Source organism: Molossus molossus, unplaced genomic scaffold (assembly GCF_014108415.1).
Source record: "Molossus molossus isolate mMolMol1 unplaced genomic scaffold, mMolMol1.p scaffold_m16_p_1, whole genome shotgun sequence".
In the NCBI taxonomy this organism is placed as follows: domain Eukaryota; kingdom Metazoa; phylum Chordata; class Mammalia; order Chiroptera; family Molossidae; genus Molossus; species Molossus molossus.
Window position 1 is genome coordinate 17,701,470 of NW_023425344.1, and position 25,853 is coordinate 17,727,322.

Below are 25,853 nucleotides of genomic sequence, written 5' to 3' on the forward strand. Positions count from 1 at the left end.
GAGAAGAGGAAAATTTCTCTGAGCATTCCTGAGCAGGCAGGGAGGAGCTGGCCATGGTCAGAGGTCTCCCTGGGCCACCACGATGTCCAGTCTGCTTCCAAGAGACAAAGTCCAGTGGGTAAGGAAAACAGGATGATTCACATCAGTAAAAATTCAACTTCAAAAAGGGGCATTGCTTCTCGTTTAGAACCTGGGTTAGGACAGTATGAGCATATTTCAGTAAAGGCCGGGACAGCACCGTCAGAGGGATCAGGAAGCCTGGGCTCCCATCAAACAAGCACCCTGAACCCTGGTCCCCCGCTCCACAAAGAAAGAGCGAGAAGAATACTCTTTCCTATGGGAATACCGTGAGGATTAAATGAGACAATGTGTATGGAAAACATGTTCTGAAAATCGTAAAGGGCAATGCAGATACAAGGCATTAATTAGTGTTCTCATGGAAAAATTCAGACTACTGTGATTAACTGGGGAACTAAGTCTTTTTTTTTTTTTTTTAAGTGCCAAATATATAGTTCTTGTAATTACACAAAGTATCATCATATCATTGACTTGAATAATCCTGCTGCATAAACTGGTTTTTCCACAGGGACAGGTAAAGTCTGGCTCCAATATCTGACTTAATCTTCTATTAGTTTGTTATAATGGAACTTTGTTCTCAGAAAGCATCCTTCCAACCCAATAGGTCTAAAGATGAGGATACATTTTTAGTGAAAGGAAAAGGAAAGTGGAAAAGAAGGAAACTGCCCCGTTCCCCAGTTTCTGAACTAAGGAAAGATGAGAAACATGTTCGTATAGGGAAACATTAGGGGAGAACGTTGAACACACCTTGACATGGCTCCCACCTGCCTTTCTTACTCCCCACACGGCTCATCTCCACTTGAGATTCTACCTGAACAAACTCATAGCTTGAGAGCTGCAACTCCACTTGTCCACCGCGTGGAAGACACTGGTGCTCACTCCACATGGTACTCATTCTCACTAGGCACAGACTCGGCCTCAGAGTCCTTCTCAACACCACCCTGGAGGTGCCACACCCAACCACTCTAGGTCGGCATGCAGGACGAAACCCATTTGCCATCCCTCACATCCAAGGACCACCATTCCTTCATCAGGCTGCACTCCCTCCTCGGTGTGCCTTGGCTCACACTTTCCCTTCTGCCTGGATGCCCCTCCCCACATTGCTTGTCTGGCGATGAAAACTCGACTCATTCTTCAAGTCTCTTCAAATGTCACCTCCTCTGTGAAGAAGCCTAGCAAAGCACCTAACACATAAAGACTGCTCAGTAACTTTTCTCCGATGAATTAATGACTTAAATAAAGAGCTCCGTGGTTTCACGCAGCAGTACAGACTAATGGTGAAGTGTGGGCATTTGGGAACCAAACTACTTGGGTTCAGATCCCAGCTCCATCATGAATAGTTATGTGACCTTAGACAAGTTACTCTACCTTTCTGAGTCAGTTTCCTCCTCTGTAAATATGACCTAGAGCACTGGGCACCTCTAAATTACATACCCACCAAAAGCACTTCGCACAGTGCCTGGCAGTGATGGAGGCAGCCGTTCCCATTGGTAGCTGTATTTACCTCCCACATAACTTAAAGAGAGGAAAGGAAGGATTGTGTCTGCATCTTTGAGCACCCAGAGTTAGTAAAGACATTGGTACGTAGGAGGCACTCGATCACCCTTCGTTTAATTAAATTGAACACAATGCATACCATATGAAGTGGTGGGTAACAACAGAGGGCTAGGGGAGTCCAAAGGGTAGAGAGTTAATTTCTGATTGTGGGGTTCAAAAAAGAAAGAAAGCAAAGAAAAATGCTTCAAGGCGGGGTGGGGGAAGAGTTGAAATTTGACCTGGCTACTGAAATATGGGTATACTTTTGCCAGGGAGACATGGCAGGTAGCAGTGGTGGGGAGACACGGGGGGGGTGGAAGCCAGGGATGGTGCTATCCCAGGTAAATGGACCTGCGTTAGCCAAGGCGTAGGGGTGCAGAATCAAACTAATCAGACTCAAACTACAAGGACAGGTGCACTGGATAAAGGTGAGCTCATGTGTGGTCACAAAGGATGATCACTGACCCGGAGGCTGCAGTCTTAACCAGCATAGTCCAAATGGGCACCACCTGGGAAACTGTGTGCACGTGCGTGTGTGAGAGCATGTGCGTGCGTGTGTGAGTGTGCTTGTGTGTGTGGATGTGAGCCCCAGGGAAGGCACACAGCCACTGCCTACCCCCACACACTCCCTAATGTGGCAACACAGCAGTGTGAGGATGCTGTCACAGTGTGACAGTCACACATAAGCAAAGAGAGAAAAAGGTCCTTGCCCCTTGGCTAAGAGCATCCATTACTCAGTCTCACCACTCAAGCGACAAATAGTCTCTGCACACTCAACACACGCAGGTGCTGTGGCTCCGGAACAAAACCAACCAGGACCCTGTCCTTATGGAGCTTGCGTTTCTGGGATGGAGACGCCCAACCAGCAAAAAAAGCAACTAAGTCAAGTTGATGACAATGTTCAGTGGCAATAAGGCCATGAAGAAAAATGAAGGTGATAACAATGGGCTGGGGGTGGAGCTGCTGTCTTAGATAAGGTGGTCAGGGAAGTCACACGTCTGCGATGACATTTGCGCAGAGGTATGAATGACGTAAGAGAAGTGAGCTGGGGAAGGAGCATCTTACGAGGAGGGAGCAGGCACCCAAAGTGGGAATGAACTTCATACACTCAAGGAGAAGCAAACAGGCGTGCGTGGCTAGAACAGGTGGGCAAGGGGAGCATGGCAGGAGACGGGGCGGGAGACGGGGCAGGAAGGGGCAGGACAGATTCCACAGGCCACGGTAACGGACATGGGCTGACCTTCTGTAACTGCTGTAGGAGTAACTGCCTGTGGCAGGCGAGGTAACCTGCTGGCACTGGCTGCTACGTGGGCGAGGAGGCGAAGCTTGGGGCCACCTGCAGGCTGTGGCTGGAGTGGTGGCAGAGACCCTGGTGGCTTAGACCATGTGACAGCAATACTGTGGTGAGAGGCGACTGAGTATGTGATACAGTCTGAAGACAGAGGGGACAGGACTAGTGGCCTCTCACAATAGGCTGTGACAGGACACAATGGGCCTACAGCTACTGACCTGGGGGGTTGATTTCTTTCTCTTGGTGAGTTCACACGAGTCAGGTTCACGTGTGACAGGTGAGAGAGCACATCTAAGGCCTGGTCCCCTCCCTCAAGGAAACAGACAACAGTGAGTAGACCTGCAGGCGTGGTGAGCCTGGCTACCTATGGCCCATGCAACCTGGAATGCAGCAGGAACAGGTGCACCACAGGGCAGGTGGCCGAGCCTGGGCACACACGGGTCCTGAGTGGTTGCCCACTTCTGACCTGGGGTGGGTTTATGCAGCAGGGCTGGACAAAAGTCTGCTGTACCTCTACCGAAAATCAGACCCCGGCTGGGCCTGGGACAGGTCCTGACACAGGAGAGAAGCTGCAGGTGTGGGTGTGGACACACAGCCCACGCCTCGGGGGCCTAGCCTCAGCCTTTGGTGCAGTCACTCCGGCCGTGCTCACGAACTCTGTGCATGGGAACTTTGGCTCACTCTCTTTATAAAGGCAAAAGAAAATGAAAGCAGTCAGGACGTACTTCAGTTCAGATGCAGAGCCCTTGTAGGCTACCAGGCACTTGACACAGAAAATGTTCCCCCATACCCACCACCAGCGCTGGCTGCAGACAGGGACCAGGCATGAAAGGCGCCCCCGAGGCTCCCTAATGCCACCTCGTTGTTCTGACTGGACTCTTGTTCATCAAGGGTTCCTGCCAAGAAAAGCCAGAGGCCTGGCCCTGTTCACAGCACAGCTGAGGTTGAGAACAAAGGTCGTGGATGCTTCCCACAGGCTGCTGCAGACACTCTTTTGATTTGTCTTTTAAAGAGAGAGAGAGGGAATGTTCCCCTTTTATGGTGAACAAATCACAGCCTAGCACGCAGAGGGTGCATGAAGCTCCTCCCTCTTTTCAGTACCTTTGACTCTCAGAAAGGGTTTTCCTCTGCGTTATGCTTGTATTAGATTGGTTCTCACCCCAAAAGGCGTGGCCTCAAGGTGGGGAGAAAAACCTGAGCCTGTGAATATGGGAAGGAACAAGAAAAGAAAAAAGACATTTTGCCCTGAATGGTATGGCTCAGTAGTTAGAGCATCAGCTCACGCACCGGAAGGTGGCGGGTTCGATTCCCAGTCAAGGGCACGTACCTGGGTTCGAACCCGAGCCCCATCAGGATTCATGTGAGAGGCAACCAATTGATGTGTCTCTCACATCGATGTTTCTCTCTTTCCTCCTCCTCCCTTCCACTCTCTCTAAAAATCAATAGAAAAAAATATCCTTGGATGAGGATTAACCAAAAAAAAAAAAAAAAGACATTTTAAGGGTATGTTTGGGAGCCTTCAGCCAGTTTGTAAATTACTTCAGTTGAAAACTTCCAGCTTGAAATTCAGTCATTCTTTAATGAGAAATATGTGATTTGGCCAAACATGAAATGGATTCATTAAGCCCTGACAAAATTGAAGGCAAAGCAAACCTATAGCTGTGTGCCCTGTGCATCCTTCTCCTTAACAAATTAGGTCCCCGTGTGGACGGCCTTCCAGATGATGCTAGCGCGGGCTTCTGCCTGGAGGAGGGACGGCACAGATCTTCCAAGTGCACGCGGCTCGGCGATTTCAACATTTAATTACCCACCCCCACACCCAGTGCACACACAGAAGGAGTTCGCCTTCCGCTTCTAGATATCTCTTTTTTTTTAATCCTCACCCAAGGACATATTTTCATTTTTTGTTCAGATAGAGTGGGAGGGAGAGAGAGAGAGAGAGAGAGAGAGAGAGAGAGAGAGAAACATTGACGTGAAAGGGACACATCGACTGGTCGCCACCCGCACCACCCAACCAGGGCCGGGGACAAACTGCAACCGAGATACGTGCCCTTAGCGGGAACCGAACTCGGGTCTCTCTGGACCACAGGCCGACCCTCTACCCGCTGAGCCAAACCGGCCAGGGCTAGATATCTCTTACTTAAAGCACCACACCAGTATGGGATAAGCCAGGCACAGAACACAGCTATTAAAACAAAATGTAGGATGAAATCATACAGAATGCTATACACGCACAAAAGTGGAGTGGACAGTGGTGGAATCGGAGTCAAGTCTGTAGCAGAGTGTAGCTCCCCATCAGTTTCCAGGCTTTGACACTGTCTGTACTCTAGTTACGGAACACGTCTCCATTAGGGGAAGCTGGGGGAAGGACACGCAGGACTCGCTACCATTTTTGCCACTTCCTGTGACTCCGTAATGATCTCAAAATAGTTTTGTAAACTGCCAAATGTGTGGATTCTATGGCCAGTGGCCTCTGACAGGCTATAATGTATATAGGTAATGTGTATATGTAATGCACAGGGCTTTGTTTGCATTTTATGCACGGTTGTTTGGGGGTGGCCCCAGGAAATATTGTTTTCCCCATGTCTTTAAGTCGCCTTGCCCCAAACAGTCCTCTTGAAGATTAGGAGGTGGCAGGCCCTTCAGCTGCTCCAGGCCCATGGATTTCCTCTTCCCACCCAGCCTTCCGGGCGGTCTGACCACAGTAACCCCGGATCAAAGTTCCCCGGCTCCGCCCCTGGTACAGAGCTTCTCAAGCCTTAGCGCGTCAGTCATGGGAACATGTAAATGCTGAGCCCAGGGCCCCACGTAATGGATGGGGCCTGGGGATTTGTATTTGCAACAAGAGTCCTGGCTGATTCTGTTGCAGTGTGTCCTAGGGCCACACTTCGGGAAACACTACCAGACCCAGGTGGCTCCTGGCAGCACGCCCAGGATGGCTCCCCACTGCAGGGTAGGGAGAGGAGCTGGCAGGCTCTCAGCATCCACCTAGCAAGGTGCCCTTCACACCAACGGGGAGATCTTCAGACCGCTGCTTCTTCTAAGTGCGGACAGCCAGAGAGCTCCAACCCAATGCTCAAGGGAGACTGAAGGGCGCCACAGGAGCCTCCTGGATGGACCGTTCAGTGGCTGTGACCATATGGCTTTTAGAATAAAATGCAGAGTTTGGACTCTATTACCTATCATCTACTTTAATTCTCACAACACTGCTCTGAGGGAATTGTTATTTATTATTCCCATTTTACAGAGAAGAAACTGAGGCTCCAAGAGTTGCGAAATTACACAGGCAGAAAGGAAGTGGAAGAGCTGGGAGTGGAAGCCAGCTACTTGGCTGAGAAGCAATGCTGCCCTGAAACTCACTGACGCTGGAGGGGTTTCTGAGGGGAGACAGGAGGAGACCCTTCCAATGCTTGTTTCAGTGGCATTAGTACTCCTTTCCAACTTCAAGCAGATCCACCCCTCCCAAGGCCCCCCTTCCCTGGCTTCTTGTCCCTCTTTCTTCTTCAGTCCTGTTCTCTCTGACCCTCTCTCTCCTCTCCTCACCTTTTCACTCTTCCCCTGTCATCCCCAAAGTCTAACATTACAGGCTCCCTTTCCCTTGTCTCCCCCACTGCTAATATAAGCTTCTCCTGCCCCTCTCACGGCACAGGCTACCTGAAGACAGGAGAATCAGGTTCCTGCCAAGGCGAATGACCTACCATTCTCAAGAGGACACTGGGGAATCCTGTTTGCCCGAAGGTTCCAAATATAATCCATGTTCCACTCAAGGCACACTTGATGGTCTTTGAAAGGGCGTTCGAAGGGCGGGACTGTCTTCAGCAGAGTATAATTCTTTGCAACAGCGTGTAGCAAGTTCTCGTCCCATTTGCCATTCACGCCTCCACCACTGTATCTGTGAGTGATCCAGGCGCGGAGCACCACCACCGACACGGAAATGGAGTGTCTGATGAAATAGTCGTCTCTGTAAACCATGATGCTTGGAAATTTCACCTGCACTAGGTGTGTCCTGCTGGTGTGAAGGTGCTTCTCGTTCTTCCACCTTTTTTTGTACACAGGAATGCTACTTCTGAACTCAGATGAGGCAACAGCTTCCAAACTGACAACGCAAGGCTGGGAGCACAGATACTCAACCAGGACTTCGGAAATGTTGCGAACATTTCCTTCCACGACAGTGAAAGAGATGAAGTCTTCGTAAGCCACGCTCGGCTCAGTTTTGGGTATCACCGACGTTGTCAGGGAGGTCTGCCGGCCCCACGACGGTACAAAATTCTGAAAAGGAAAAAAATATATATATAAAATTTTAAAATTATCATAGTAACAGATACGTGAATCATGATTTTCCCGGGATAAAAAGAAAAATCTGTCCAGCCGGTGTGGCTCTGTGGTTGAACGTCGACCCATGTACCAAGAGGTCGCCAGTTCACATCGTCGGCAGGACACATGCCCAGGTTATGGGCCAAATCCCCAGTGGGGGGCATGCAGGCGGCGGCCAGTCGATGTTCTCTCTCATCGATGTTTCTATCTCTCTGCCCCTCTCCTTTCCTCTCTCTCTAAAATAAAAAAATTAAAAAATTTTTTTTAAATCCATCTCCATAAGCCCTGGCCGGTTTGGCTCAGCAGTTGGAGCATTGGCCTGCGGACCAGAGAATCCTGGGTTTGGTTCCCGCTAGGGGCACGTACCAAAATAAATAAATAAATGAATCCATCTCCATAAAAGCAACAAATGCAAAAGATAAAAGGTGTCAAACCACCAATGAACAATTTGAGAAAAACCAACACACACACACAAAAGATTAGACCACATTAACTCTCTCCCCAGACTCAGCAGCATCTGCTGATCACAAGGTGACTCCGCAAAGCTGGTTTCCAAATGGAGGAGCTAGTTCCTAACACATCCAGCCACGATGACTCTGCCTTCAGACACTTCCAAACTGCTGTCCTGACTTCAGACGCTGGAGAGAGGCAGCCAAATCAGAGTTCAATGTGCACCGGAGAGGAAACACGACAGGGACTCCAACCTGGCCTCATTCTCTTCGGTCAGTTCTGGGCCAGGACAAGCATGCGTGATGGATGGATCAGCAGGGGCTTTCCACTGCTCCAATCACACAGAGGCGGGCTGGGACCACTGACCGTGCTGCCTGATTCTTTCACCGCGGCTGGTGCAACACGTGCCGAGAAAGATTTCATTTGCCTGTTTATTTATCTAGTTCTCTGAGTGACCAAGCCCTCTCCATGTGGACATTTGTTCCAGAAGAAATCTGGAAAGTTGGGCCACGAAGTCGAGGCGAGGTTTTGAGCATGATGAATGGGTACTAAGACAGGTCTCTTAAATCTCACTTTGCGATTCAGGCACCCAACACACAATCGCAAAAAGGTTACTTGGGACCACTGCACACTCATTAGTATGGCTTTTATTTTAAAAAAAGAGAAGTGTTGGAAAAGATGTCAAGAAACTGGGAAGGAACCCTGTGCACTGTTGGTGGGAATGTAAAATGGAGCAACCGCTGTGGAAAACAGTACAACGGTTCCTCAAAAAATTAAACAAAAATTATCATATGATCCAGCAATTCCATTTCTAGGACTATCATACCCAAAAGAGATGAAAGCAGGGACTCGAAAAGATATGTTCATAGACATACAGCAATGTTCACAGGAGCATCATTCATAACAGCGAACAGGTAGAAACAACCCAAAGCTTATCTGAACAGATACACAAAAGTGATATGCACACAATGGAACAGTATTCAGCCTTCAAAAGGAAGAAAATTCTGACTCATGCTATAAATGGGGGGGCTTTGAGGACATTTTGCTAAGTGTAATAAGTTAGTCACAAAAGAATACTGTATGACTCCACGTATGTGAGGTCCCTGGCGTGGCCAGAACGGTAGCTGCGAGGAGCCGGGAAAGAGGGGTTATTGCTTAATAGGCATCGAGCGTCAGTTTTTCGAGATGAAGATTCCGGAGATGGATGGTGGTGGTGGTTGCACAACACTGAATGTCCTTTAATGTCACTGAGTTGTACACTTAAAATAGGTAAAATGGTAAAATTTTACACTATGAATATTCTTACCACACTTTTTATTTTTTTATTATTTTTATCCTCACCCGAGGACATTTTTGCATTTATCTTCAGATAGACTGGGAGGGAGAGGGGAAGAGAGAGAGAGAGAAACATCGATGTGAGAGAGACACATCGAGTGGCTGCCACCCACACGACCCCAACCAGGGTCGGGGGCGAACTGCAACCAAGGTACGTGCCCTTAGCGGGAACCGAACCTGGGACTCTCCAGTCCGCAGGCTGACGCTCTAACTGCTGAGCCAAACCGGCCAGGGCTTACCACGATTTTTAATAAAAAGGTTGCTGTAGTCTCCTCCAAAGAAGGAAGAAATAGAAACCCTTTTTCACTTCCAGTTTAGGGCTACAGGAGAGGCCAAGGTGGCTAAGACAGAAAGACGGGGTCAAGGAATCACATTTACAAATAGCAGTGAATAAGGCAGAACGTGGCCAGTGCACTCAAGTATAGGTCAGCCCTAAGGGAGCTCAGCCCCAGGTGAGCGCAATTCTGACTGGGGCATCTAGGACAGGTGTTATAGAAGGAATGGTATTTCATTTGGGCTTTGAGGGATGAAGAGAAGTTCTTTAAATAGTGAGGCAGAGGGAAGACACTGCAAGTGTTGTGGCCAGCTTAAGTAGGGACAAAAAGGCAGGGCTGTAAATGCAGATGCACCGGGGGCAAGCAGCTTGGTTTGGCCAGAGAATACAAAGGGGATAAAATACACGAGAGGACGTGTGGATATGAGGCTGAAAAGAAGGCAGCGTCCTGGTTCTGGAGGCCACTGAATCCCTGCCCAAAGAATGTTGACTTTTGCCCTGGCCGGTTTGGCTCAGCAGTTAGAGTGTCGGCCTGCAGTCCAGAGAGACCCAGGTTCGGTTCCTGCTAAGGGCACGTACCTCGGTTGCAGTTTGTCCCGGCCCTGGTTGGGTCGTGCAGGAGGCAACCACTCAATGTGACCCTTTCACATTGATGTTTCTCTCTCTCTCTCCCTCCCACTCTATCTGAACCAAAAACAAACAAAAAAATGTCCTCAGGTGAGGATAAAAAAAACCACACACAAAACAATGTTGACTTTTAGCCTACGGATGGCAAGGAGTCAATGAAAATGTCTGTAAAAAGGGATAGTGTTTCTATTGTACAGCGCTGCCAGTCCACACCTGGAAACAAAGCTGACGATCAAAACAATGAGCAAATGACAGTTCATTGATAAGTAATTTTCACTCAAAGGAAGAGAAATGCACGTTGGAACTACACTGAGATGCCATTTTAAACCTAGTAGAGTCACAGCCGTTCAAAAGCCCAGTGACACAGGGTACTGGCTCGAGTGGAGGGAATCATGGCCTCGTACATCCTGCTGGTGGGCGTGACTCTGTGGACGGCAATCGAGCGGCACCTGCTGAAAGTCTAAATGCACCTACCCTCTGGCCCAATGAGTCCTCGTCTAGGACTTTATCTTACAAATACACTCAAATTTGTGCAAAATCTTATGTTTACAGCTTTTCTCTGCAGCACTGATTATAACAGCAAAAGATGGAAACATCTAAATGCCGGTCAAGACAGGGCTGGTTAGGTAAATTAGTACCCCTGCTCCTGGAGTACAATACAGCTACCAACACGAGAAAGATGTTCCTGCACAGATAATGGGATGATCTTCAAAGTTTTGTGGGTTCTTTTTTTCTCAACTTCAAAGTTCAGAAGTACTATTTGGGGTTAAAAAAAGGAGAGGAAATAGTTACATATTTGCTTGGGTACATACAGCATTGGATGCCCACATGCAGAAGGACAAGGAGACCAGGAGACAGGGTAAGGGAGAGACCTGCACTGGCCATCCCCACGTATCTATTGAGTTGTGTACTACATGAATATTCCCAAAAAATGAGGGCAGGAGAGAAGCACCTGTCCTAAAAAATAAACATGGAAAATATGGCTCCTCCACATTGCGGAGACAGACTCGAAGGGCTGGCCATTCTTTTTGATGAGTGATGGGAAACCTGTGGGAAGAAATATGTAAACTCCAAACTGTCCACCCCCTCAGGGAGAGGTTGAATTGTTTTATGTTCTCATTTATACTTCTAAATTACAGGGGGGAGAACAAATATAAAAATAATCTTGTAATTAGAAGTAGAGAAGGTTAGAGCAGATGAGCCCTCGGTGATGAGCCAGCCACCCCATGTTTTGGACAACGAAATGGCAACCAAGAGATGACAGTCTCCAGCATCACCCAGCTGGTGGCTGAGCAGAGACAGGCAAGCCCAGAAGCCTGGTTCCTTTTCTTGACTCCCACTCCCAGGTCCCCACCCCACAGCACACGGCAGAAAGACTGAAGACTTGCCATTCCATGGCTCCCGAGAACTCCAGCCTGAATTCTACTCTCATGTGAACAGAGATATTCCCGGCATTTGTCCACAGATGGCAGTTTATTGGCTCAGCCAGATGTGCCAAGATGCGGTTCCCTTCTCAAAATGGAAATCAAGGTGGTTAAGCCCATAGATGAGTTCAGCTGAAGCCAAAGAAGCTGGTGCTGATGGAAACTGGACCAGAACAGCAGCCGATGGGTGGCTGGCACACCTCATTCTAAACGCCTGGACACTTCCCTTACTTGGTTTCACAGGAAGGAAACATTTGCTTAGTTAGTGAGACAATGAGACAATAGGGAGCAGAATCCAAGGCGTGCTGCGGTATATTAAATATCACATCGTGTTCTTTTGCAAAGAATGACTTAAACCTCTTCCTCATTCTTTTCTTGTACAGGTTATCTTAATAACTCACTCAGGCCCAGTTCTCCACTTTGATTTTTTTATCACGTCTTTATTGCTGATGCTAGGAACTCTGGCAAAAAACCAGAATGCTAGGGGAAAGGCTATTTGATGTCACTAGATTTCATTGCAAAGTGCAGTTTATAATAATCATGTTCATTATTTTACATCTTGTTGCGAAAAATGCACCAGCCCCCTTTTCCGTGTTAATAAGTGCAGTGTGCTGAGCACGGTTTCAGTTCTGCTTGACGGCCCACAACTGTCCAGACCTCCGCTCACCCCTGCAGAGACCAGCAGTGACAGATGAGAATGGAGAAGGTGTAGGACACCTGACTGCACACCCTCTCCAGGGCCTTCTGCTTGTAAGGGAACCGCCACATACTTATAAAAAGATTATTTCATTCCCACCTGCTTCAAAATGGAGTAAAAGTAAATCCAAGGTTTATGGGCTCTAGATATATGCTATCTGATATAGTAGCCACGAGTCATAGTAAGCTGGTCCAAACTGAGGGATATCACAGGGTAAAATATACACTGGACCTCAAAAATAATATAAAGAAGGGTGCAGAGTAGCTCATTCATAATTTTTATACTGACTAGATGTTGGAATGATATTAGGATACAGTGAGTTGAATAAAATACATTACTAACATTAATTCCACCTTTTTCAGTTTACTTGTTTTATGTTGCTACTAGAAAATCTGAAATTCCATGTGGTTTGCGCCTGTGGCTCACATCCTATTTCTACTGGATGGCACTCTTTTAGATTTGAGATCTGCAGGCTTCTCCTGTAAAAAAAGGACCACGTGGTAAATATTTTAGGTTTTAGGCCACTCGGGGTCCATCGCAGCTACCCTCCCCTGCTGTGGTGTTGAGGCACGACAACTTGGGAGCCCACACACCTGGCTGTCGTCCAGCGCACTCTGTCTGTTTACGAAAACAGGCGGCTGGTAGGATTGGCTCGCGGGCCACAGTCGGCCCATCACTGTTCTAGAGTATCAAACTTTCATTCCAGATAGAGTTGTAAAGAACAGAAAGTGATGGAAGATACACTTTGTAAAGGAATTATGATCATATAGGAGAAATGAGATGAATAGCCCAATTAGGCATAATTTCATACACGTGTAGTTGTGGGGGCGTGACCTGTTATTTTGCTGAGGTTCCCTGGTGGTGTTGACATCTTGCTATTGTTTCTTTCGAGAAAGATCTAAGCAGGATGAGAAGTTGGAGCTAGGTCCGAAAAGAGATATAATTGCCTGGATTGAGAAAGATTATTCGAGAAGTGGGAAAACATGAGTGACAGCTAGGGTACAAGAGAAAAACTACTTTAGGGATTGGCAATGTTTTCTGAATATGTTGAGGATGTGCTGGCCAAAAGTCACCATATTGTAACTGCAGGAACATGGTCTAAATCCCTCAAGGTGTTACAAGCTCCTCTGGGCAACTATGCAACGTAGCAAGCTGGCATCTCGTGGTTTGGAGCCGACCCAGTGGGCAGCTGCTACATCATGAGCTGTGGCTACCTCTGTTATGTACAAAACCAACCCCGATTATCAACACATCACACTCTAAATATTGATTAAGCTGAAGCTGATTTCCTGGCTCAAGTCATGTGTGTGGTTACGAGCTGTTTCCTGCCAGGAAAACAAGGCAATTAACTGAAGGAGTTTCAGCTACAGGCATGACACGTGTACAACCTTCATAGGTATTTTCACATGTCAGGTTTCATTAACTTAAGCTAAAAATGACCCAAAAGTTCCTTTGTTTAGAAATTATGAGGTCGGAGTTCATGTTGCACTCACTGCTATGTCTCCGGCTTGACACATAGTTGGATGGTAAGTGTTTCTTGCTGAAACAAAGTACTGGGCATGGGCATTTCTACCAGGTGCCCTGGTGGTTCGTCCCAGCTCACTGCTCCACAGCTCTGGGGCACCTGCATATAAACCAAAGGACTTGATCCAAACGTGAGTGCCCTCTCTTTCCTGACATTCACAAGTTCTTCTATGGGGTGGAGTAGGGGGGTCAACAATTCTCTATTTTCTATCCAGCCTCACCAATCTCCTTCCAAAGAGCCCATTCGCTCTGCATCTCACTGGGCCCCTGGGGGTCAAAGCTGAGGTGGGGGACTGTGAGTGAGGTCAGGGAAGGTGGCACTCTAGCACCCACCATACCCACATGGGGTGGACTTCTCCCAGTTGTCCAGTCCCTCCAGACCTTCAGACAACCACCTTACATTCTAGAACTTTTTCATTTCTCCACACCAAAAATTTTAAAATGTCTTATTGCTCCACCCCCATTGGACTCCTGTTCACCTGGCAAGTTCATCCATGTTAATGTGACGAGGACAGAATACTGGAGTCGTGTCCGTATCAGCATCTCTGTGCCTCCCGGTGGGAATGATGCCTAGCCTGCAAAGGCCAAAGGCCCTGTGGCTGTCAGCAAAGTATCTGGGGGGTAGGGAGACATTTCTGTGCCCCTCACATTATGCCATTTAGGCAGCCACATCCACGTTCCACCTCAGAAGCTTCTGATCTGCTCTGCACACAAGGGATGAGCTCTGAGAGACGCCTGAGCCCACAAACATCTGGTTCGACCAGAAGTAAGCCCTAATCAAAGTCAAGTTTGACAGCGTCACACAGTCACAAAACACAGACTTCTTTGTCTTTGTGCAATTGTGTATGTGTTGAAATCTTTTATAAGAGAAAGAAATGGGTCGGTTAATGTGTTTTCATGATAAAAGACCCAACACTGAAGATCTAAATGCATTCAGTTCAGCTTGGGAATTGAGAAACAGATGAATTTATGCATCTTCAGGATGGAGGGAAAAAAAAAAAAAAATCTATCAATACCACCTAAACTTCTTTCAAGATGACTGCATCTGATTCCTTTAAACAAAATCAATAAGACGAAACTCTATTTAAAGAACCCTCCCTTATTCTAAAGAGCTGAGAAAACCTGGCTCTTTTCTCTACATGATCCACTTGTTACTTAAGGAAGGAAGAGATCAGAAAATCTTAAATCATTCACATCTCACTACGGGAAGTTCATTTACACTTACACATACGTGTATGTGGGTATGTCTGATATGCAAACAACAATCCTGTTTTCCTCATTCCTGCCCATTCTGCCCCATCAGTCACCTAAGAAAACCTTGGCTCATGAGGGCTTTCTTTCCAAACTGGCTGGATCAAACTTTCCATAGGTCAAAAGGGTAATTGTATTGGCTTAAAAGGCCTACTTTTCCAATTTCTGCCGACTAGAAATAAGCAAAAATTCTGTTTACGTCAACAAAGCATGCAATTAAGCAGAATGGGCGATGATGTCAATATGGACTTCAAAATCGAGAGACGCCTTGGGAAACAATTCCCAGTCGCCCAGTACGCCTTCCCAAACCTGAGAGCTGGCAAGAGACACACCGTCACAGACAACGGTCAATACTCAGATTGTGTTGGATCCTCCCCCCTCTGATTTGATAAGCCATTTCTTTCTAACTCAAATCCTACAAGGGTAACCATAGTTTGGTTTGGTTTGATTTGATCTCTTTGAGTAGCTCCTGTGTGCCAGGCATTGGCACAGTCTCTCCCACTCAGGTCTAACTTTGTTCTTTCACACAGAACTTCCTAGAACTTCTCTCTTCAAAACTAATCCTCACAACAGCCCCGAGGGACAGAGAATTCCAGCTGCGGAAGTGAAATGGATTCAGAGAGGTCAAATGGATTCAGAGCGGCTTGCCCAAGGTCAACCAGCAGAACTAAAAATTCAAATCCGTATCTGCTAACTCCAAAGTCTGTGATGGTGTGACTCTTGTCTTCCAGAAACACCCCAAATGATACCCTCAACTCACCCACTTACCTCTACACCTTCAGGCTACACTTTCTGGCTACAGGGGAGGGAGTCTCAGGACTCTCCTCACTCCCATGGTGAAGGGGTTGGAAGTGGCCAAAATTCTATAGGGTCACTATGCCTTGTGTCTGGGGAGGGCAGATGTTACCTTGTCCACGAGTACACACACCACACTGAGCCACCTCCCCAGCTTTTTCGGGTGAGGGTGGGAGACAGGGCTGCCAATCAGAATCTCCTCGGCCACTCCTCACCTGCTGCCCGGCCCTCCCGCCTCAGTTCCCTTGTCAGGGGACTGGATGAGCCAATAAACAGGGTAACTGAATCCACTGTGGGCTATTCACGGACTACTTGAATGCACCATCTTCTCCGTAAAATACCGGGGTTCTTCATGTCTTCTCTTCCACCTTTCTTCCAGCTGCTACGGTTAGCCAATTCGTGGCTCCTACATTTTTACCAACCAGAACAGAAAGGCCAGAAGGCAAGAGGCGAGCACCATCGCTCGGGAGATCTTAGGAGCTCTGGTGAGGAGGAATGTGGAAGCTATTGGCTGATGTGAAGTTTGATGATGTCTTATAGCAAATATTCACAATCACTCTTGCACAAGCTGAACAAATGAGGTTTCTTTATTTTGGTTTGCTCTTCCAGGTCCTGTGTTCCATGCATGATGACTGCTAGAGGGATAACGAGTAGCCACTCACAGAGAATTCTGTACAAGACTGTCATGGACACCATCGGCTAACAGCCCTCATGTAAATCTGCATTGTGGACCCTCTTGTTTCTTTGTCCTCTGGTTGTCTAACAAGTGCAAATGTCTACAGCTGACCATCAATAATACCAGCCACTGTGAGATTTGTTTTCTCATTTAAGAAAACAAGTATTCCCTTGAGACCAGAGTTCAGAATGGACAAAACTGGCTTCTACAAGTGCCATTGTCACAGACGGGGCTGAGGCAGCCTCAGGATGTTCTAGCCAAGTCTGGAGAAAGGTAAGAGTTAATTACGTAAGAGAATGGCAAGGGGATCTGTGCAGAGCAAGTCCTGTGTGGACCACACCACTCAGCACTGGTGACCTCAGGGGAATCGATCTCATTACCTTTTGCTTTTGAATCCCTTGGGGAGGCTCTCAGCATCTTGACCTTTGGTGACCTCAGAATTTTTCTGGCAGCTGCTAGAACCAGAGATCATCTTTTCAGAAATCTGCTTGGCATCATTCTGTGAGTTATCTTTCAGGCCTCATCACAATTATTCATGCTTTGGCAGTATCCTAGCTACAGTCACAGTTCCATTCTTAGGCGGCTACTGAAGGTTACTCTGTCCCAGCTGAGAGGGAGGAGCCCATCGCCGCTGGACCCTGGCTCCGGGAAGCATGCTTCCCATGAGGGCAGGGGCTTAAAGGCATCTGTTCAGAAACTTCCAGCTCTTATGAACAAGCCACTCAGTGGGGATAACACAAATTGGGAATTGGCTCCCAAATCACAGAAAATGGGCTTTGGAATGGATTCCCAGGCACACTTGGCTCTACACTTGAACACACATTTATACAAACTCAAGTGCTAAACTTCGCCAACCAGCGGCCTCAGGACTGTATAAAGACCTGCTCTCTTACCTCTCCAGACGGCAAATATCTTCTGGTTTCACCTTTTTTTTTTTTTTTTTTTCTATTTAACATCCTGCTTCTGTTCTGTGGCCTGTGCTTCCTGCTTTGTATATTTTAGGCTACTTTAGACATGACCTCACATCCTGGCCAATTGCACAGTAGCTGCTAATTGAGAAAAGCTTTGCTAATGGCCCATCCATCTATGCATGAGGGGAATGGGTTACACCCAGAAGGCAATAAGTTAGCATGGCTGAGAACTGGGGCTCTGGAAGTGGATTGACCTGGGTTTCAATCGTGGACTGTGTGGCCCAGGGCAACTTTCCCTCTCTGCGCCTCAGTTACCTCATCTGAATGGGGATCATATTAGCTCCCCCCTTAGAGGGTCACTGCTAAGATTAACATTAGATAATGCATATAAACAACTTTGCATTATCATTATTATTATTATTATTTAGCCTTCCAAATTATGGGACAGCTTTCTCCCTCCAGTGTCTACATATTCCTGAGATCCTACCTAGCTATTCTGCTCAACCTCTACCCTCCACCGCCCAACCTCCCTCCCCAGACGATCACTTCCTCCAGGAAATCATCTCTGATGAGCAGAATGCATGCAATTACGATTTTTTTTCTCAGTTGTTTCATGTTTTTCACACAGATGTTTACATTTCCCCCAGTTTGCAGGCTAACCCTCTCCAAGGTCAAGAAGCCTTACCTGTTGGCAGTATCTTAAGTAGCACATACTAGAGCAAAATTCCTAGCAAGTGGCTAGACCTTCAGAACAAAAGGAAAAGCTGACCTTCCAAGTCACACTCTTGCTTCCTTGGGTTTTGCAAAAGCTTCTCATTCAGTTGCAAAATGGCTTTCTTGATTATCAAAGCCTTCCTTTTACAGTGGCCCACCTGAAGCCCATCTAAAGGGAACACTGCACAGTCAGGAAGCACTGACATTTCCTCTCCAGGACAGTTCCAAAATCCACTCTGTCCCCGCCTGCCAAGACATTCATCCATGCTCTAGTTATTTCCCACACGGCAGTATTTTCTATAATCTCCCTTTTCGGAGCCCTACTTCACCACTTCACTCCCTCACTCTAGTCTACCCATAGTGTCCTTTCCCCCCCCGTCTATGATGTTCTCTTAAACCCACCTTGCTCCAAATATCTGGTCCACCATCTGTCTCTGCTCCCACAGACCATGAGGCCTCTAGGCTTTGCTCTTCTTAGTGTGATTTCTTGGTATTGTCAAGAAGTAGTTTCTCTTTGCCAGGTGTTAAGATTTCCACGTGGAACTTTCCAGACCACCTGTACATTAATGTTTTACCCAAACTCTACCACATACATCATTTCTGCCTCTGGGTAGCCAGTGCCTTGTGGACCAGAACCATCTGTTTAAACCAAAACCCTGTCTTTTGTTAAGGCAATTTTATTTATGAGTCTGTTACTGTAACTCTATACCATAAATATTAAATAATAATATCTCCTGGATGAAAAAAAATCATTGACAACTTCTTATCAAAATATGAAGTAGCTCCAACCACAAAATTTGGTACTGACTAATTTTAAAATATGAAGAAAAGCATGGATTGCTCAACAGGTAGATAAAAGCAGAAATACAATTTGCGTTCTTATACTCCCTTGCTTCAAGACATGAAACATCCAAGAAGAAAAGAATGTTAAAAGAAACTTGGGCTGGGTGGCACATTTCCTTGGAGTCAAATTCTAATTCCTGCAAGTGTCTCCTAAGCAGTTTTTAGCTTCTGAGAAGACAGACTCCGAATAATGACAATGCCACATAAATGAAAAAAATTCTGGACAATGACACTGCTCGTTTTTTTTCACATTCTGTGAATTTCCTATTACATCAGTTTCATGATTCAGCATTTTCCATTTCATTTATTTACAGTAATATATGGCGAGATAACCCCAGGTCTCTGCAGGATCCTGGAACATAAGGTAGGCTGGACAGGAAGGGTGTCACCTTCTGTAAATTTACTATTGTTGAGAACTCAAAGCAGAAGAAAGCAAGCCGAGGAAGGAATTGGGGGATCTTTCTCCCACCTTTTTCTGAGGATCTAAATTACTCTGGTATTTTAAATGAGTTGATTTTGAAAAATAGGTTACTGCCATTTAGTTGATGACTATAACAGAAAGCCAAGAAGTGTGCAAATTGTAACTCATATGCATCAGCCAAACGTATTCTCAGAAATGACAATGTTCAAGACGCAGCTAAAGTCACCACTCTGGCAGTAAGCGTGTTACAAAGAACTAGCTTTCTTTCTGGCATCCGCAAGTTGGCTCGAGTGACCATGGAGGAGTTGAAGAGCGCTGGAGACGCGAGGCTCATCGCCCGGTGCACTGGCAGAAAACGGTCCGGGCCATGAGGACAGGGTGGGAACTAGAAGGAGGGTCGAGGCGGGTGGCATTCGCGGATAGAGAGAGGCGAAGTTGGGCAGGAGAAGAAAAGGAGCTGCGAGAAGATTGTAAGAAAAAAGCAAGACGGGTAGGGAGGGGTCTTGAGAGCGGGGCACGGCGGGGTGGGGAAGGAACGCGGGTTCCCTTAGATCCCAGGTGGAGTGGGGGACAGGCCGGGTCTTCGGGGAAACCTGACCCAGGTCTGGCGCGAGTCTGGGAGGGAGAGGAAGGGACACGAGCGGGAGCACAGCGCGGCAAGTCCGGTGCACGCACCGCTCTCCGCGACCTGGGTACCCATCCCAGGTGCCGGGAGTGCCCGGGGCGCAGCAGCGAGGAAAAGAGAAAACTAGCAACACCGCACCCACTCCGCGTGGCGGAAGTCCCCGGCCCCTCCACCCGCGTCCCCAGGGCCCCGCGCGGAGGGGAGGACCCAGGCAGGGTCCGGCGCTCACCAGGTAGCAGAGCAGGAGCAGCGCGCAGGCAGGGCGACCGCCAAGGTCCGGGGGGACGCCGCCGCTCGGAGGGACCATGGCTGCGGCCCGGGGGCCGACCGCGGGCGGCGGGGGTTGTTGCTGCTGCTGCCGTGGCCGCCCGAGCCCCGCGCCGCGCCGCTGCATGGCGAGGTCGCCCGGATCCGGGCCGGAACAGGTCACCTGGTGCAGGGACCGGCCCCCGCCCGAGGCGCCACCTTCCCGCCCGCCCCCGGCCGGGCCGGCCGCCGCGCGCGGGGCCACCTGCCGCCGCCGCCGCCGCCGCCGGACCCGCCGCCGCCACTGCTGCTCCCGCCGTCGCCGCCCCCGCAGCCCCAGCCTAGCGCCGGCTCCTCCCCGCCTCCCAGTCCCGGTCCCCTCCCTCCTCTCTGCTCCCTGCCCAGCCAGCCTCCCGGCCGCTCCCTCCGGCCACCAGCCTCCCACCCCTCCCAGCAGCCGGCGCCCACGCAGGTGGGGATGGACCCCGGTCCCGCCCCCCGGCCGCTGCCCCTCCGCCCGAGTGGCTCTGCTCCCGGCCCGCCTCCCCTTTCGTTTTCTTTCCTCTCGTCCCCCGCCCCCCTTACCCGCTCTTCCTTTTCGCGATCCTCTCCCCTCCCTCCGTTTTCCTTTTTCCCTCTCCCCTCTTCTCTCACCTCTGTCTTCCTAATCCCATCTTTTTTCACTTTCTCCTTTTCTCTCTCCCCTTCTCATTCTATTCCTCCCTCCCTCGTTTGCCCAATCCCACCCAGTCCCTTTGCGGGGCGCGCAGCCCAGTTCCCGCCGGTGCAATGGGTTTTGTTCGGTTGCTTTTTGGCAAGGGCGCCATTCCCGCTGGGCGCCGGGCAAGCGTGCCCCCTGGAGTTGCGCCTCGCAGCGGCCCAGCTTCCAGCCCTTAAGGAAGGATTTTGACCCTTGCTGATCTCCACCTGTCCACCTGCAGGGGTGGGGCAGCCTCCCCGTGGGTACATTATTAGCCGGGCTTGCGCTCCACCCTGCCGGCTGGTTCACGGCAGGCTCTGGCTGTTCCCTGAGGGTTTTGTGCGGTGTCCCTGCAGCCCCCGCCGCCGAGCTCTTTGTTTTAATTGTCCAGAGTATCCGCGCCCAAAGCGGGTTTGCATTTAATTTGTATCCATGTGCCCCGGTTTCCACTTTGGAGGGAAAAGAAAATTAATTAATTAGGCCAATGCAATTGTACTCAAGCCCCAAATGAGGGGGGCAAGGCTCTGGAAGTGCACAAACAGCTTTTTAAAAAAAAAATTTCAGGCATATCTTGGCCTTCAGGGTGCAGGTTGGGACTGGCTGCTCGCCCACCAGGGTTGTGTCGCCAGTCCGTGGGGCCCAAAGCGGGACCCCTAGCTCTAGGCCCGCCCTGGCACTCTGGGAAGGGCATGGCTATGCCTATGGACTCAGACAACTGCTTGGGCCCGCGGTTGCTGCTGCGAAACAGTTAACCCACCTTCGAAAGTCAGCAAAAGCTTCCCTTCGGCACTGGTGGATTTGTGTGGATTGGAACTAATAATAGATTGGGAGTCTGAGAGGACACAGCCCTTTCCCTGTGGAGGTGCTACCACCGTGGATCAAGTCGCAAAAGGCCGCGGAGGAGGCTGGTGGTAAATATGGGGTCTCTGGGGCTGGGTTTGACCAGCTTTGGAATCCCCTGGGCCTGGATATGCCCCCAGCTGTCTCACCACCGGCCTGGCCACAGCATCTCCTCAGCTGAGTCATCCCTTAGTATTTTTAGGTCACCTGAGGGCTGTGGCCCTAGGTCCAGCTCTTGGCCCAGAGCCAATCACTGCAAGATGATACCTATATCAGTGGTTCTCAGACTTCAGCCTGCATCCGAATCACCCAGAGGGCTCGTGAGCACAACATGTGGCCGGACAACCTCACTAGAATTTCTGATCCAGTGGGTCCCTGAGAAGCTGCCTTCCTAACAAGCTCCCAGGTACTGCTGATGCTGCTGGTGCAGAGACCCCATTTCCAGAACCACTGGCTTAGAAGACAGGGTCACTTCTCTCCCATCGAGCAGTCACCACATAAAAGCACTGGAGGTTTCCTTTGTTTGACAGATGTCACCATCACGCTGTCCCACTTCCACAGACCCAAAGAATTCAAATTCTCCTGTGTGATGTGGAAAACCATTTATTCCGTCAGGTGCCCAAGGGGATAAAGGACTTGGTGACTTCAACCCAGATCATGTCCATATTTTTTTTCAGGCATGCCAAAATATATACTCTACCTCTTAATGTATGTGGAAGGAAAATTGCTGGCCATTTCAGGAGAAAGGGACTTCACAGTGTCGTGGGCTTTCCACCTGGCTTCCTGGGCCTTTCTGCGGAGTTTCTCTCCTTCACTGCACGCGGACTTGGTTGGTTCTTCCGGGAACTGAATGTTTCCCTCAGGTTGTTTGTAATCAGGATACATGGAATTGGAGTCTTCAAAGCCTTGTGAGAAGGGTTTGAATTTACCTAACTGTAGTCAGTATGCCTCCCCCCCCCCCAGGAGACCGGGCTATTTTTAATCTGGCATGTTCAATGTCTCACTTTTATCTTCCACTGTGCTCCTACTGTGTGTCAGGCATTATCCGAGGCCCCCGGAACCCAGAGGTGGCAGGGCCGTCCCTTTCCATGGGACGGAGGAGAAGCAGGCATACAGAAAAATGACCAAAACACAATTTGGTTCTCTACAAGGGACGTGCAGGTTACTCTGTGGCCCTGAGCAGGGGGTGACAGTAATGACTGATTAATTCTGTACTGGAGAGGGGCAGAGAAAGAGAAGGTCAAGATTTCTATTCACAGTGGAGTGTGACATTTTGATCCAGAAGACAGATCGTTATTGCCATTGCCGCTCTAGCCGTTTGTGTCAGTAATCTGAAGGGTGGGGTCTGATTTCAGAAGAAGGCCCTTTATTTTAAAAATATCATGCTTTCCCGCCCTGGCGGTTTGGCTCAGCGGTTAGAGCATCGGCCTGCGGTCTGGAGAGACCCGGGTTCGGTTCCCGCTAAGGGCATGTACCTCGGTTGCAGTTTGTCTCCGGCCCTGGTTGGTCGTGCGGGTGGCAGCCACTCGATGTGTTCCTTTCACATCGATGTTTCTCTCTCTCTCTGTTCCTCTCTCTCCCTCCCACTCTACCTGAACAAAAAATGGAAAAATGTCCTCAGGTGAGGATAAAAAAAAAAAATATCATGCTTTCCCATTGTCCTGGGAAAGGGTTTAAAATTCTACCATTATAATTCATCAGTTTGAATTAAGTTTTCATACTCTACTAAGGTGTGAAGGCCTCTGGGGAGACTGTGTTAATCTGGTGCCTCTCTTACTGCCTAAGTGAGTCCGTTTATCACGTCCCCTCGAACTCCATACCTCAACATGGAAGAGGGTGGAAGGCAACAGGGTTCCTTAGCAAAGCTCCTTGGAGAAGCACCAGGGCCTGGAGGGGGAGGGGCTAGAGACACAAGGCAGAACCTTCACGGAATCTGCGTGCCTGGGTGGGCACTGAATGACATCCTAGCCAGTAGTTCTCAGATATTGAAATGGTGTAAGATCAGTGAAACTTCAGGGACCAACTATTAACTTACCAAGTAAAAATACTTCAAACAAGCAAAAATCAACCCCCAGATGCACTTACAATATGTTGTATTAACATGATTTCATTGAAAAGTCAGGGCGCTCTTACCATCCCCAAATTAGGAAGGACCTAACAACATAATAAAAGACAGTGCTTGAAACTGAATATAATTTGCTTGTGAAAAACTCATAACTGGTCTTTGTCTCGCTTTGCTGTGCCCCATCGGGAACATACCTTTGGACTGTCACTGTCCATGCGGATGCTGACATTTCTAGGGAGTACGGATGTGTAGGAGACAGAGATCTGCCCCTACAGCAACAACTGACCTCTGGGTTACAGGAGGAGGGGGGGCCACTCACTGCTTGTAAGAAATGCTCATTCTTCCCACTTCCCTCCGACATAAGCCACTGGGCCCAGGCAAATGCCACCAGCTCTTGGGAGCCTCCCCTCATGACCTCAGGTTCAAACTCAGTCAGTTGTCTCTCTGCCCCACCGAGCACTGCCTGTCACCCATGTGGCAACCGGCTAAACCTGCTTCATATCTCTGTCGGTTTGTTGGCCTCATCTCCTCCTCCAAGTCTGTAAGCTCCTTAAAAGCAGAAATTGTTTCTTTTTTTTTTTCCTTTATTGATTTTAGAGGGAGAGGAAGTGAGAGAGATAGAAACATCAATGAGCGAGAACATCTATTGACCGCCTCCTACATGCCCTGCACTAGGGATCTGGCCCACAACCCGGGCATGTGCCCTGACCGGGAACTGAACCGGCGACCTCTTGGTGCATGGGTCGACACTCAACCACTGAGCCACACCAGCTAGACCAAAGATTGTTTCTTAATCAACTCCGTGTATTCCCTTTATGCTGTGTATAGAAAGTTCTTATTCACTAAATAAAATCGAATCCATCATCTTCCTTTTTCCACTTTTTTTTATTTTATTTTTTTTATTTATTTATTTATTTATTTTTGGTACATTTCCTTAGCGGGAACCGAACCCGGGACTCTCTGGTCCGCAGGCCAACACTCCAACCGCTGAGCCAAACCGGCCAGGGCCTTTTTCACTTTTTCTTCCATCCTCCCTTCCTGTCTGTCTCCCTTCTTACCTTCCCTCTTTCTTTTCCGTTTTTATCCGTGGTTCTCTCCTCCGTGCTCTTCCTGCAGTCAGGGTTCTCAGGAATCCTGCAGGCTTCCCTCTCCTACCCCTCCTCCCTTTCTGCAATTTCAGATGTTCAGAATAAAGATGAATGAACTGTGACATTTGCCTTTTACATCAACATAGAAAAGAATAAAACAAAAATAGAAGAGACGACTGCTGTCAAACAACACACTTTCCATCTCGATGGGAAAACCGTGGCCTTTTTCCTGCCAAGGATGACCTTCAGAATCTGCACACCACGTGTAACAGTCAGGGCTTCCGTTTTTCCCGTGACACCCAGGATTTACCTTCCCTAAATCCATTTCCTGTGTGCTCTGCATCCTCCGTATTAACCAATGACTCCCTATTTTTTTTTTCCTTAGAATATTCTACCAGATGCCATCCTCGTGTCCTGGTGCCCAGACCCCATCTTTTTTTTGGTACGTGCCCCTAGCGGGAACCAAACCCGGGACTCTCTGGTCTGCAGGTCGACGCTCCAACCGCTGAGCCAAACCAGCCAGGGCCAGACCCCACCTTTTGAGCCTCAAGCCTGGGACTCTGCACACGCTGCTCCTATGGACCAAGAGCCCTTGCTTTGAGAAGCTGTAGCGAAGAGGGCATGGGAGCATTTGTGAAACCTGAGTTTTCCAGGGTATGTCTGTGGGAATGCTGAAGGCCTGCGAATCTCTCCATCTGTAGCCCTGGCGTGCTCCGAGCTGTATTTCTGGGCCTGTCAGACGAAATGCTATTGCTCTTGGTTATTTTTGGCTCTTTGCCCTTCTGAATAGGTGCATATTCAGCTCGATTGTTCCCCACCCTGAGCTGGGAAGAAGCAGGCGGCTTCCCTCAGCCAAGCCTTGTCTCTCGTCAGGAGCACTCGCCTCCTAAGCAGCCGCTGCCAGATGCTCTCTGGACTGCACTTGGGCTGTTTGGCCGTGTCCAGGTGGGCAAGGGGGCGATCCAGGCTCTGGCCACCAATAAAGAGTTCTGTGAACTGAACTCCCCTGGGCAGGCGCAGCCAGGTAGCTTCCTCACTGAAACATAGGTCTGTGTCCTGCCCTGCTGGGCTTGGCCACAGAAACCTCTCCCGCCATCCCTGGGGCACCTGGGGTGGGAGGGGAGCATT

The 25,853-nt window shown here is 48.9% G+C and overlaps 1 protein-coding gene across 1 annotated transcript in view; it reads right to left on the minus strand.

Moving 5' to 3' along the window:
• Positions 1-20,180, minus strand: part of SEL1L3 (SEL1L family member 3) — a 104,839-nt gene extending 84,659 nt beyond the window's left edge. The window contains exons 1-2 of the mRNA XM_036240545.1: positions 20,016-20,180; positions 6,604-7,174 (exon numbers count right to left, since the gene is read on the minus strand). Of these exons, the coding sequence (XP_036096438.1) occupies positions 6,604-7,174; positions 20,016-20,180 (736 nt within the window). The remainder of the gene's footprint in view (positions 1-6,603; positions 7,175-20,015) is intronic.
• Between the last annotated feature and the right edge of the window lie 5,673 nt (positions 20,181-25,853).